The sequence below is a fragment of the Lepidochelys kempii genome, chromosome 13 (genome assembly GCF_965140265.1).
Source record: "Lepidochelys kempii isolate rLepKem1 chromosome 13, rLepKem1.hap2, whole genome shotgun sequence".
NCBI lineage: Eukaryota > Metazoa > Chordata > Testudines > Cheloniidae > Lepidochelys > Lepidochelys kempii.
In genome coordinates, this window is record NC_133268.1 from 19,944,009 (window position 1) to 19,958,293 (window position 14,285).

Genomic DNA, 14,285 nt, shown 5'->3' on the forward strand with positions numbered 1-14,285 from the left:
TAAATATCCTTATTTAATTTGAGACTCATTGAGTATGGTAATGGTTGAAAACACAGTATATGAACAACATCTATTGCAGTGACTTCTGTTGATGGCTAATACACACAAGATTCTGACCTGGGTACTATTGTTAGGTTCCTATCTGACTTGTTAATGGGGCTTGCGTAGCAGATGCTGAGAGCACTGTGTGTACCTGTCAGTCAGTCCCTGGAAATTTCAATAATTAATTTCTCATCACAGAAGCCACAGCTCTGCATCTGACTGCAAGACCAGAGCTCAACAGTTTTGGAAGGGTGGGGATCAGTCAGTGGAGAGAGGGTTATAATCTGACTAATCAATAGTGGAGCTTTTTCTTATGTTTCACACTTATGCTAGTTTGCCAAAATGCTTAGGTGTAGTGTAATTCTTTCCCAAATCATATTCTGTCAGGTACGTTGCAGTGAAGTTACTTATACTGGACAGCTAGGCTAATGCTGTGACCTCTCATGACAAATGTTCGTGCATGGAGTTTGAATCCCTTGCCTCAAACAGTATGTATCTGGGGAATATGCATAAATATGACTAAGCATTCTTCATAATGGTAGTAAGTACTCTTGATGGTTCTCCCTATTTTATAATTGTCACACACAAAAGATCTTAACAAAGATGTTGTCTTACCCCCAGTCTCCTCTAGTCATATCTCTGGTGTGATCAATAGAATAAGGTCAATTTTTCAAAAGTGCCTAGGTGACTGGGGCATAGAGGCGCCTATTTCTCAATGAAAGAAACTTAAGCTCTGTGCCCAAGTTACCTTAGGCACTCCTGAACATTTTTTCCAGTGTCTGGAAATAAATTCAAAAGTTCCTATTTAAGGCTGAGTAGTTTGTTGGAAAACTATCCAAGTTTGGATGGCCTTCCTCTCCCCACTTCCCCCACAGCTTGCTAACAGACCCATGCACCTTTCTATTGCTAATAATCTAAAACTTGTAAATGTAGGTCCTGCTTTCCAACATAGCCCCAACCTGGCTTCTATTTGCATGTCAGTTTACTGTTTTTGTACATTATCAGCTGTATGCACAGCTAATAAAACTTACACTACACACAGGTATCCATGGTAGTGCATGAAAATTAAATGTGTAAGTGTGTGTGCAACATTGAACACACAAATGGAGGCCTCATTCTGAAAATTTGCTCACAGTGAACAGTAACAGTCAAATTATTTCATGATCCAGAGGTTATCCTGAACCCTGAAAGCAGGTTGGCTGGGGATGAAAAAAGCATTCTATCCTACTTTAGCTTTATAAGTGTTGTAATGGCCTTTTTGCTGTACAAAGGATTGAACTAATCTAATATCTAGGGAAGCATCTGACACAATTATGGAGAGCAGAATTACTCTCGGCAAGCCTCTCAAAGCAAGGTAGAGCCTGAGCGTGGGAGGGATTTTTGATGTTGCCCTGCAGCACTGCACTTGCTACTTTGGAAGAATATTGGCACATAAATTCCATCCACATACAAGCCACCTGTTTACATATTTGTACTGTTCAGATTTTTAGAACATTAGGGAGTACAGTAGCTATGCAGACTCAAGTTACCTCAGCTCCATTTAAATGGCATTCTGTAGCTATGTGGGTTGTGGTAAGACACTTCCCCCTCAAGTCTCTGAAGGTCCCTTTCTCAAAGTGCTGTCTGTCACTCACACATACACACTCACCCAAGGGAAAAAACCCACAAAGGAAGTATTCTAAATCTTTTATCTCTGATGGTGTTCCTTTTTTTCTTCCATGCTCTTGAGGATTCAATATGGTAGATTCAATTGTAACTGTGCTGTACCTACAACTTGAATATAAGGTGAGGTTTGAGAAGATTCAGAGAACTTGTGCATTTTCTTTACTTTTAGAGGTTCTGTACATCTTGGCATCCATTGGAGTAGGCAGTCTCATTTAATGCTATTTCTTGTCACACTAATGCAGGGGTGGGCAAACTTTTTGGTGCGAGGGCCACATCTGGGTATGGAAATTGTTTGGCGGGCCATGAATGCTCATGAAATTGGGACTTGGGGTGCGGGAGGGGGTGAGGGCTCCAGCTGGGGGTGCAGGCTCTGGGGTGCAGGATGGTGGGACTGAGGGGTTTGGAGAGTGGGAGGGGGATCAGTGCTGGGGCAGGAGGTCGGGGCGCTGGAGGGGGTCAGGAGTGCCGGCTGATGGGAGCTGCAGGGGCAGCTCTTGGGGAGGGAGCAGCGTGCAGAGCCCCATGGCTGCCCTTACGCTTAGGAGCCAGAGCGGGGACATGCTGCTGCTGCTTCCACGAGCTGCGCGGAGCCACAGCACATGTGGAGCAGGGCAAGCCCTGGCCCCTGCTCCCCGGCAGGAGCTTGAGGGCCAGATTTAAACTTCTGAAGGGCTGGATGCGGTCCTCGGGCTGTAGTTTGCCCACCCCTGCACTAATGGTACCGACCTATGTCTCCCCACTCCATTGAACTGCTTTACTTTCTCTGCTAGAGAAGCATAGTGTTAAAACCTAGCTAGCTGGGGTTCAAGCACTAATCTGTCCCACTAATCTTGCATTGAATGATTTAACCTCCATTTAGATGTATAGTTATTAGGGCTGTCAAGCGATTAAAAAAATTAATTGTGATTAATTACACTGTTAAATAATAGAACACCATTTATTTAAATATTTTTGGATGTTTTCTAAATTTTCAAATATATTGATTTCAGTTACAACAAAGAATACAAAGTGTACAGTGCTCACTTTATATTTTTATTACAAATATTTGCACCGTAAAAAACAAAAGAAATAGTATTTTTAATTCACCCAATACAAGTTTTGTAGTGCAGTCTCTTTATCATGAAAGTTGAACTGACAATTGTAGCATTATATACAAGAAAACTGCATTCAAAACAATATAAAACTTTAGAGCTTATAAGTCTAATCAGTCCTCCTCCTTGTTCAGCCAATCACTCAGCCAAATAAGTTTGTTTACATTGGCAGAAGATAATGCTGCCTCCTTCTTGTTTACAATGTCACCTGAAAGTGAGAACAGGCGTTCTCAGGGCACTGTTGTAGCCAGCGTCACAAGACATTTACATGCCAGATGGACTAAAGATTCATATGTCCCTTCACGTTTCAACCACCCTTCCAGAGGACACGTATCCATGCTGATGATGGGTTCTGCTCGATAATGATCCAAAGCAATGCAGACTGACGCATGTTCATTTTCATCATCTGAGTCAGATGCCACCAACAGAAGGTTGAGTTTCGTTTTTGGTGGTTTGGGTTCTGTAGTTTCCGCATCAGCGTGTTGCTCTTTTAAGACTTCCGAAAGCATGCTCCATACGTCATCCCTCTCAGATTTTGGAAGGCATTTCAGATTCTTAAACCTTGGGTCAAGTGCTGTAGCTATCTTTAGAAATTTCACATTGGTACCTTCTTTGTGTTTTGTCAAATTTGCAGTGAAAGTGTTCTTAAAACGAACAACATGTGCTGGGTCATCATCAGAGACTGCTATCACATGAAATATATGGCAGAATGAGGGTAAAACAGAGCAGGAGACATACACTTCTCTCCCAAAGAGTTCAGTCACAAATTTAATTAACCCACTTTTTTAACGAGCGTCATCAGCATGGAAGCGTCCTCTGGAACGATGGCCGAAGCATGAAGAGGCATATGAATCTTTGGCACATAAATATCTTGCGATACCGGCTACAAGAGTTCTTGTTCTCACTTTCAGGTGACATTGTAAATAAGAAGCCAGCAGCATTATCTCCCATAAATGTAAACACACTTGTTTGTCTTAGTGATTGGCTGACCAGGAAGTAGGACTGAGAAAGTTTTACCTTGTTTTGGTTTTGAGTGCAGTTACGTAACAAAAAAAAAAATCTACATTTGTAAGTTGCTCTTTCACGATAAAGAGATTGCATTACGGTACTTGTATGAGGTGAATTGAAAAATACTATCTTTTATCATTTTTACAGTGCCATTATTTGTAATAAAAAATAAGTGATCACTGTACACTTTGTATTCTGTATTGTAATTGAAAGTGATATATTTGAAAATATAGAAAAACATCCAAAAATATTTAATAAATTTCAATTGGTATTCTATTGTGTGATTAAAACAGCGATTATTGGTGATTACTTTTTTTATTTAATTGTGTGAGTTAATTGCGATTAATCGACAGCCCTAATAGTTATCAGATATTTTGCCAGTTTCTCCACTCCTTGTAGACACATCTGGACTTAAATCCCCAACTCTTGTTACAGTATTTATACTGTACATTTCCTACCTCTTACCCTGATAATGCCAGCTACTGCTGTTTGCTGGTGCTGATCAGCCTGCCTCAGGGATGACACCTTCCCATCCTTGCCTCTGGGAACCTAGGAGGCAGGCTTGTCAGCAGAGGAAATGGGGAAGCGAACAGGTATGTAGGGGGACAAGAAGGTAAAGGATGGGAAGAGAAAAGAGGGGACATTATTATATTCCTTGCTTTAAGCCCATAGACCTGCAATGGCTTGCTGGAAAAGGGAAATCCCTGGGCGGGAAGCCATAGCAAGAGGGCTCTCCTGTTACATGCCCCCTGATCCTTTGGTCCTCATATGCTAGGCCATGGTCTGAGTGCAGTGCTCAAATAGTGATGATGGTGTTGTGAGGTGCTAGGGCCACACTGGGCTGTGTTGAAGGAGAATCCAATTTTTCTGCTGCTGTGGCTCACAGCACAGGAAATATCCTGGTTGAGCCCATGCAGATCTGTTAGGTTGAGAATGTAGGCACGTGCTAATGCTCCACTGTCATCTCTCCCCCCTCCTGCCTGCTTTCGCTCATTCCTCTGGTGAACTGAGAGCGCAAAGACAGCATTGCTGTGAGGAATGGCATCTTTGCGCCGAGACAGCACTTCAAGCATTCTCTGTAGTGCTGCTAAAGATTTCTGCAGTGTCAATTGCAATTAACATTCTGGGAAGTTGCCAGATAAGCTAATGTTAAATATTAATGCCATCCTTAATTGATGCATCTTATCACTCAAACATAAAACCCAAAGACTCCCCAACTTCACAGCAAATTCCTGTTCAAAGTCAGAATATTACACACATCCAGTTCCTCACTGCCAAGCTCAAATGCACAAAATGAACTTTGACCTCAGTGCTGGATTAAGATGTATTACCTATAGGCATAAAAGTAGGGCTAAAGTCTGTAACATATTTACACATGGAAAAAGTATGAGGTTAGATACAGAGCTCAGGTTATGTACTGTGAGATTGCACGTATCTACTTCTTCACATGCTGGCTAGTTGCCTAAAAGGGAGTTTATGGAGCAGAGGTGTCACTGTGTTTAGGTGATAAGGTGTGAGTTAAGGGTTGCATATCATGCTTTAACTACTGCTTCTCTGGATTTTTAGTGGTTGTTTTTACAGAAAATGCATTTGAGGAGTTTTAACTAAATATTGTAGATTGGCCACAAATACTGAGCACTCATAGAATTTAAGGTCAGAAGGGACCATCATGATCATCTAGTCTGACCTCCTGCATGTTGTAGGCCACAGAATTTCACCCACCCACTTGTGTATGAGACCCCTATCCTCTGGCTTAGTTACTGCTATCATTGCTGCAATGCGACTAGGGCTAGAGTGGACTGCAGCTGTCATTCTGCAGCAGCACCGTCTCAGCTTTTCTTTTAGGAAGGAAGAATAACTTTTCCAACCATTAATTTAGGTGCAATTGTATTTAAGTAGGTAGAACATGATTACCCACTTTGCGCTAGAACCAGCTTGCTGACTTTAATACACCTGTACTCTTTACAGAAAGTCTATAGGGTCTAATTACAAGTGCTAAGGAGTTTTGTGTGTCACCTAAAAAAGGTAATGTACTGCCCACTAAAACCATGTTGGATAGCTATTGGTATATGACTGGAAAGGAAAAACACCACTTTAAATCTCCAGCACCTCTTGCAGCATCTGGTCTTTCCTTGGTTTTCTTGTCATGTACTCAGCAGACCTAAATGTTTGCTTATGAGCTCTGCCAGTGTCAGAGGCCAAGGCTGGATGTCTGAAGGAAATTCAGTAGCAATACATAATTTTAAAAAAATCACATGAAATAAAATCCTTTCAAACTTCACTCATCCCAACCATGTTCTTGTAGTTTTTCAGGTTAATGGGAGTCTCCTCTCCCCACAGCCGCATGGCAGATGGCTGGAACTAAGGAACAATATCCTTGAATCTAAGGTGAACTCCTGGAGGAGTAAATTCTAGGATTTTCAGTTTTTGCGTTACTATTATTTATTGTCTTGTGGTAGTATCTAGGAGCCTTACCTGTGGAGCAGGACCTCATTGCACTAAGTGCTGCCTAAACCTAGAGCAAAGACAGTTTCTGAGTTTACAATCCCCAAGAGTTTACAATCTAAGGGAATAAATACTAGTATTAATAAATCTACAATTCTCTATATGCCTTTTCTGTGACGATTAAGACTGTGTGTTCTTTCCTTGGATGCAGGGACTGTCATTCACCTATTCTTATTTTTGGCAAAGTTTGGCCCCTTTTTTTCATGATCTCAGATAAATACAGGGCCTGATTTTCAGAAGGGTGGGTGAGCCCATGTAACCCAAACTGATTTTGAGCCCTAGTGCTCCCATTCATTTCAGTCAGAGTGTTTTGGTATCTTTTATAAAGGTGTGGTATTTAAATTTGGATTTTCTGTCCTGCCTTGTTCGGTTTCTCAAAGTGTAAGTCATCCAGTGGCCTTCTGATAAACTGGGGTACAAAGGAGCTGGTTCCCATAGGTGAGCTGATGGTTCAATGTGAATGGCACACTTAAGCCTCTGCTGGAACAAATTCAATCCCTGTGGTTCAGTTGCACATTTCTACACACCCCCTACTCCTCGGTATGTAATCTACATTTGAAAGAGATGCTGAACAGCTACTGAGAAAAGATTAACCGGGTACCTGACTCTGTTTTAGTTCTATCTCCCTCTATATTTCTCTTTGACTCCTATCACCATAATATCTAAATGCCCCATCACACCTCAGTCAGACAGAAGAGCAGTAACAGTCCCTGTTTTACAGATGAGGAGCCAAACCACCACAGGGAAAGGTGACTTTCCTAAGGTCAAGGTAGGTGAGGTAACATCTTTGATTAGACCAGCTTCTGTTGGTGAGAGAGACAAGCTTTTGAGCTTACACAGAGCTCTTCCTCACTGCATTTCCCAAGCTTGGGCAGGATTCCCGGGGTAGTGCAGGAAGCAGAACCCAACCTCTTCCTTAACAAGACCGTCGACCCTTCTCCGATTGTGGCCACATACGATGCCTGTCACCGCAGTACGGTAGCAGAAGCCCTTCTGAACACTGGTTCCCAACCAACCGGTTCTCCGAGCACCCCTCCGCTGCTGTTCGAAGTGCTTTACACCAGCCTGGGGCTTGGACGGCCCGGGCTAGGACTGGAGGAGTAGCCGGAGCCAGGGATGGGCCAGAGCGTGCGCAGCAGCTGAATGGGAAGGGGGTGGCTGGCACAGCCCAGGGCTTAGCCTGGCCCCGGGCCGGGGAGGGCCAATGAGCTGGCAGGGAGGCCGCAGAGTGAGGGGGAGCCCCCGCGCCGCTCCCGCTTGCAGCTGGCTGCGCGGCCAGGTGGGGGAGTGGCCGCCGGCCCCGCCTGCCCGGCAAGGGAAGGGGCGGGGCCCGGGGAGCCCTGAGAGCTTCGCGCCCCGCTGGCCGCAGCCGCCTGCACGGGAGGCGCCGGCTCTGAGAACGCGAGGGCCACGTGTGAGTGTGGGCGGCCCGCGGGGAGGAGGCTGCCGCGGGGGGGGGTGAGCTCCGCTGCACCGGCTCCCACCTCCGCTCAGCCCTGCGTGCCCGCGGAGCTGCCCGGGGCGGTGCCGCGGGCGAAGCAGGCAGCGAGCGAGCGGGTGGGGCTGCGGTTCCGGGGTGTGCCAGGGCTCCTGGCTGGTCGGGTGCCAGCCCGCCCCGCTGCCCCGGGGGCTCCTGCGGCTCAGCGGGCGGAGGGGTCTAATGAGCGCTTCCAGCCCCCTGCAGCCTCCTGAGTCCATTGTTAAAAAGCTATAGAAGGCCCGTTCCCCCATCCACACACACACGCCCTAGGGGGTGCTGGGGTGGGTGGGGGTAGTTCTTAAATGCTGGCTACCAGGGCTGTCGCGCTATGCTAGGGGCCGCGGGCTTTGTGGGCAGGTGGAGGAATTGATCCCAGGCATGGTTCTAGTGGGATCTTGGATGGTGAAACTAGCCAGCCTGGTGGAGTGGGTGGCGCATTTTCAGCGGAAGCGGTGAGGTGGGGTATCCCTGCGGGTCCCCTCCTTCCTTGCCTAAAATAGGCTTTTACCAAACGCATAAATGCTTTCCTACTGTGTCTTACCCAGAAAAGTCACTTGGCCGAAAAACTCATTTACATGCATCAGAATCTCACCAGCTTTTGAAAGCAACAGCAAATGGAGATTTCATGGGTATAAATGCTGAGATAGACTGTAAGGAATGAGCAGCCCAGAAATGGGAAGCAAATTCTGCAGGTGGGGAACCAAATTATTAAAAGCCTCTGCTGCTTCTCTGGTATCTGAGATTTTTCTCAGTCAAGCTAACTGCTTCTGACTCTACTGAGAAATCAGGAACACACCTTGACAATTCTGTTGGGTCACAAATATTAAATAATGAAACCTTGAAATTAACACAGGATTTTAGGGGAAAGTTTTCAAAGGCTCAGATGGAAGTTTGGCATAGTTGTGACTGAAAGTCAATGGAGGTTGGGTATCAGACTGCCCTTTGTGACTTGGACAGTCTTCCCTTTCAAGTACTTGTGCGATCCCACTGAAGGCACATGGTGTAAAATTTGAACCTGAAAGCATGCGGATCCTGTGATGCTTATGGGCCTGTGGTGGGTTGGTGTATTGAGGAAAGGGTCTTTGCAAGGTAGTAGTATTGTAGAAAATGATCTTGAGCCTGGTGTTCTAACTCCTTGGACTTCCCCTTGAGCTGTGAAATTTAAACTCACTTTATAATATTGAAAACCCCAAATCTCTTATTCTCCAACACATCAACAATCAACTGTGATGAAGTGTCCATTTAGATCTGTTTGCATGCAGATCCCTCAGAAAGGAGAAAATCCCTTGGAAAGAAGTCATGCTAAAGGAAATGGTACAAACATTGAAGTATATGAATACTTGAGTGTACATGGAGATGGTAGATACCCCTGTCTCCAAAATGGAGGTTGTTTAGGTACACGTAAACTTAGCTATCTAAGCTATGAAACCACAAAGCTAGTGGCCAATCTCCTGCAAGAATGAGTGGATTTGAGGGAGAGAGAACACAAATGGCTCGGATGGGCCCTTGATGTTGAACTTATTCCAACTGGCTTTAGGAGTCCCAGTCCTACAAATCTCCTTTGCCAAACAGATGTGAAATGAGAGTGCAATACAGACCATTTTACAGAAGTTTTATTCTATTCTCAGGTGAAGTTTCTTTCCTGATTGCCTGAGCTTTCAGGGTGGTCTTGATGCAGGCTCTGTTATTTGCTGGAGTGGGAACCCCATCTCCACCATCTTTAGCTTAGTTGTTGATGGGCTGCACTTTTACTGCTGGCTGCACACACAATTTGACAATGTGACTTTTCATGGTTCAGAACTGTTGTTGGCCTGTTTATTCATAGCATCCTCAAGCAAAATGGGATGGATCTGAAAAGGCAGCTTGCTCTCTCATTGCCTAGTTTTCCCACCCCCCTTCTCTCCCCTTCCCAGTGTATTGATTTATTTGTTTTAGTAGTCTTGCTTATGCCATGTTTCCAGCTTCATCCAGATTTGTCCACACAGACGAAGAAGCTTATTCCATTGCCCCAAATGTGGCTGTCAGCAGAATTTAAAAATGGAATTGTAATAAAGTTCACGAATGGCGATTCACTTCCTCCACTTCTTGGGTTTCTCTAATGTGCTTTCTGCATCCCCTTTGTAAAATTTCCCTCCCCTCATGGCTAAAGGCCTTACAAAACAGCAGCCTTCTCACCAGCTGTAGAGGGCTGTTAACACCTCCTTCCTGAGCCTACCTTTGTGGGGGTGAACATATTTGCATGAGGGCTGTGGGAGGTGCTTTTCAGTTACTTCAGAAATTAGAATCTCTTGGTATGTCACATAGGGGCACTGAGTTTGGGAGCTGATGCAAACTTCTCCAGATATTCTCATTTGGCTGAGACTCAGAGCTAGTAGATGATTTTTAAAGTATTTAACATACAATAATCAGTGCTGTACTATATGTATATTTATTTCAAACATTGATTTGGCACCCATCACTGTGTTATCTAAGGAGCCTTGTAACATTTAAGTTGAGACCTTAAAAATCTCAGTGAGAGAAACCAACACAACTCTTCCCTGCTGCTTGCATCTTTACTAGCCAATCAGGATTTAATCAGTTGGGAAGACTTGGGCAAAGGCCTATATCTTGCAATTCTGGAAGTGGCTAGGTTAGTACTTCTGCAGGGAGCGAATCCCGGGGGCCTGGAAGTGCTACCAAGAAAATTCTGCCACTACCACTTGGTTTACCTCTAGAGCAGGGGTAATCAATTTATTTTTTGTCAAGGTCCACATTTCTTGATCAAGGTAGAGTCAGGGTCCAGACTTCAGAGAAAATAATACAAACAAATAACAATGATAATAAATAAATAAAAAGATTTCAGAGTCTGTTCAAAAGCGCCTGATGGTCTGGATTTGGCCCGCGGTCCACCTGCTGACTAGCCCTGCTCTAGAAGTATGTCTTCACTGCACAGTTCAACTCAGGTGAGGGGTGCCTGGGTTAGCTTAGCCCAGGAATGAGCATCTCCACTGGAAAGCCCTAGCCACATTACTGCATCCTCGCTGTTTCTGCACTTGTCTGTGTGTGTCTGGGAATATATCCAGTGGTTCTTTGTGCTGAGATGCTCTGATTCTTTCCCAGTCAGTTGCCAATTGTGGGAGAACTTGTCTGTTCTGCAGGGACAACTGTGGGAAGGGGTTTGGCAGATTATCAGCATTCCAGTGATTTGGGGGGGGGGGGGGTGTGGGGAGGATGTCTGCATTCTCACTACAAAGTGGGTGTGTTCCAGCCAGAGTTAAAGCAGAGCTAGCCTGGGCTTAAGACACTGAAAACCCATGTCAGAAGTTTTTGTGTGTGGCTGCTAAAGGGTGAAGGTTAAAACCTTCATAAGACCCCAAGTTAACTGTGCAGTTGAAGAAGATACCCCCCAGACATCAGATTCCAGCATTCTTGATAAGAGTAGGTCATGTGGTGGGTTGGAGGTGAGGTGATTCTTGGACCTGATAACCTCTACTGGTATCTTGTTCTCACTGCATTGCTCTGTGGTATCAGAACAAATGGTGGCTGTACCATGCCTAGAAACATTGGTTACACTGGTTGGTGCCTCATTACCAGCCATTTATTTCAGTCCGTTATTTTTCTTTGATATTCTGCCTGAAAGCCTTTGTTTCCTTTTTGCTAGTGTTTGAGTGGTATGTGGAATAGTTTTGTTTGGGCCTCGGTCCTCTGAAGTGTGGGGCTGGGTTGTTAGGGATTGCTCGGGTATCTGCGGCACTATTGTGAATTTCTCTAGCACCTTCCATTAAGGATCCCTCTTAGGTGGGGAAGTATTAATGTCATCTCTGTTGTACAGCAGGGGAAGCACAGAGTGTGTGACTTGTCCAAGGTTGTACAGGCTCTGCCACTTTGCCCTACTCCCCTAAATCCCCCCACTCCCCGCACTATTTAGCCTTTCCTTAAGAGGCCATTTGCCCAGCCTCCATCTTCTACAGCATGTATGTTTGTCCTACACCCTTCTAGATCTTTGACAAAACATGCACAATGGCACCCAGTGCACTCTGCTTCAGCAACAGTGAATCTTGCAGTGTGATGTCACCCTGGAACAGTACAATATACAGTGATACTGAAAGCTATGATGTCATACTATGAATGGTAACACCTTCATAGGAAATGTCTATTACAGCAAATGCCCTCCATGGTCCTTGGATTTGCTTTTCTGTCTGAAGAACAGGGGAAGAAAACGGTATAAGGGATTATAATATAAATCCATTGCGTTGTTTTGCTTACTGTGGAATGAAATTCCATTTGGCATCTCTTAAAATAAAGAACACCACCCCAGCTAAGTAGCCTATTGTCTTTATAGTTTGCTCGAGATGGGGAACAGGGTTCTGGTAATGTACATAAACCTGTCAAGCTTTTCATTATCAATATAAGTGAGAGCAAAGCCTTATTGAAAATACTGGGTCTGTGGTATATCTGGAGGGTAGTTCACTTCTGATGTGTTACTAGAGAGAACGTATGGATTCTGGATTCTGCACTGCAGCCAACTTCTTCCTAGGCAACTGGGGGTTTGGGATGAGACTTTAATTGATGGTTGCTGCATGTGACCAAAGTCCATATTCTATTATCTTGGCACAAAAATATCCTCTGTGCCACAGACAGTAACTTGGTCTTGCTTCACTTTAAAGTTAAGCTTTGTGGTCGACCATGAACGCTAGTGGCCCTGGATATCCATTAGCTTCTTTGTATGTGGGAGATCTTCACACAGATGTGACCGAAGCCATGCTGTATGAGAAGTTCTCACCTGCTGGACCGATCATGTCCATCAGAGTTTGTCGGGATGTTGCCACGCGTCGATCGCTCGGTTATGCCTACATAAATTTTCAGCAGCCTGCTGATGGTAAGCCTGATAAAACTTAACCTATGGAAAGTTGTTTTTTAAATCTGTGGTTTGGGATGGGGTGTGAGGGCTGATTACATGGGTCACGTTAAGGCTACCAGGTTTAAAATAAATGCTGACTTAATGCTTTGTTTTCACTTGGATCTAGTCTAAACCTATCCTGGGTTCTTACATGGTGCCCGTCAGCGTGGTATCTGAGTGTCTGATCACATGTGTGCACCTAGATAGAGGGTGGGAGGGGAGACACCAGGGACCCTACAGTTGAGTTTTGTACCCAGGTGAAAAAGTCAACATACATGAATAACCTTCCTCCAAGCGCTCAAAGGTACATTTGACTTGATTGTCCTCCTCTGAGAGCAGAGCAGGGGAAAGTAGTATTGCCGTGTGTGTGTTCACGATGACAGTGACAAACTGTACGGGACTCTCATTTTCTAGCATCAGAACTGCTAGGCAGGGATTTGTTCTCATTTTAACTAAGATGTTGCTGAAGTAAATGGCAAAACCTCTAAGACACCTTTGATTTTTGGAATGAGGTTACAGCTGGTGAAGGGTGCCAGGTCGGTAGCACTGGAGACTGAAATCCTCTATTGCTCAAAGCAGAAGCAACTTTGTTCCATTTTACTGTGAATGACAAATGGGGAGTTTTCTTCAGTGCTAATGGGCAGAAGGATTCTCAGATTCCTGTAGATGAGCCTTGGGCAGCTACATGATCAGAGCCCATCGCCTGACTCTTCTGTTGTACGTTACTAGAGGACTGTCTGGTGTGTCTACGGTGGCTTGCAATATAGCTCCTAGGCTGCCTCTCTGGTTGTGATTTAATGGGGTCTTTTTCCCAACGCTGAGACTAGAAAATAACACTTCCCTGCTCCTTGTAACAATTTGATCATGCAGACAGCCAGTGTTACAGTAGGTGGAATATCAGGCCATGTCACAATTCTTCTCTCCTTGTAATTGTCTTCACTTGTTCATAATAAATGTGCATGTTTCCTGCCAGCTGAGAGGGCCTTGGACACCATGAATTTTGAAGTGATCAAAGGTCGGCCCATTCGAATCATGTGGTCCCAGCGAGATCCTGGCCTCAGGAAATCAGGGGTTGGAAATGTCTTTATCAAGAATCTGGATGACTCCATTGACAACAAAGCCTTGTACGATACATTCTCAGCCTTTGGGAATATCCTTTCTTGCAAGGTACGTATGTTTTCGCTGCAAGAACAAGATTTATCCTAGGACTTGCCTGCACTTTGTTACAAGGGTTGTCAAACTGGTTGAGATCTGAATTCTCTTTGCATCGCTTTGTGTGGTTTTCTTTAAATTTTCACCCGCTAAGTGAATAGAAGACTTAAAGGGTTATTGGGGAGGACCGCTGCTATCTTATTTCCACTGGCAAAGGAAGCTGGACGCAACTTGCTCCAGAGCTGATGCACTCTCACTCGGCTGGAAGGGATCTCCTGAGAGCAGTGCAGACCACTTCCTATCTCAGGTGCTCAGCACATTTCCTCAATGGTGTTTCCAGCTTCTGTCAACCCTGGGAGCTGAGCTTGTGACCTATATTCTTATCTCCCCACGTGACAGTGTGCCATGAACATGGGGCTCTAGGTATTGTAGCTTGGTGAAAAGCAGATGACAGTGAGGCTGA

General features: G+C 44.8%; 1 protein-coding gene across 5 annotated transcripts in view; it reads left to right on the forward strand.

The window, feature by feature from the left end:
• The first annotated feature begins 7,642 nt into the window (after nucleotides 1-7,642).
• The window catches only part of PABPC1L (poly(A) binding protein cytoplasmic 1 like), a 29,473-nt gene continuing 22,830 nt past the window's right edge, over nucleotides 7,643-14,285 (forward strand). For 4 of the 5 annotated variants that reach the window (XM_073309653.1, XM_073309649.1, XM_073309651.1 and 1 more), the window contains exons 1-2: nucleotides 11,014-12,649; nucleotides 13,644-13,837. In XM_073309653.1, the coding sequence (XP_073165754.1) occupies nucleotides 12,457-12,649; nucleotides 13,644-13,837 (387 nt within the window). In that variant the 5' untranslated portion in view covers nucleotides 11,014-12,456. Of the gene's footprint in view, nucleotides 7,726-11,013; nucleotides 12,650-13,643; nucleotides 13,838-14,285 lie in introns of those variants that run through there. The other variant, XM_073309650.1, reaches the window with a different exon arrangement.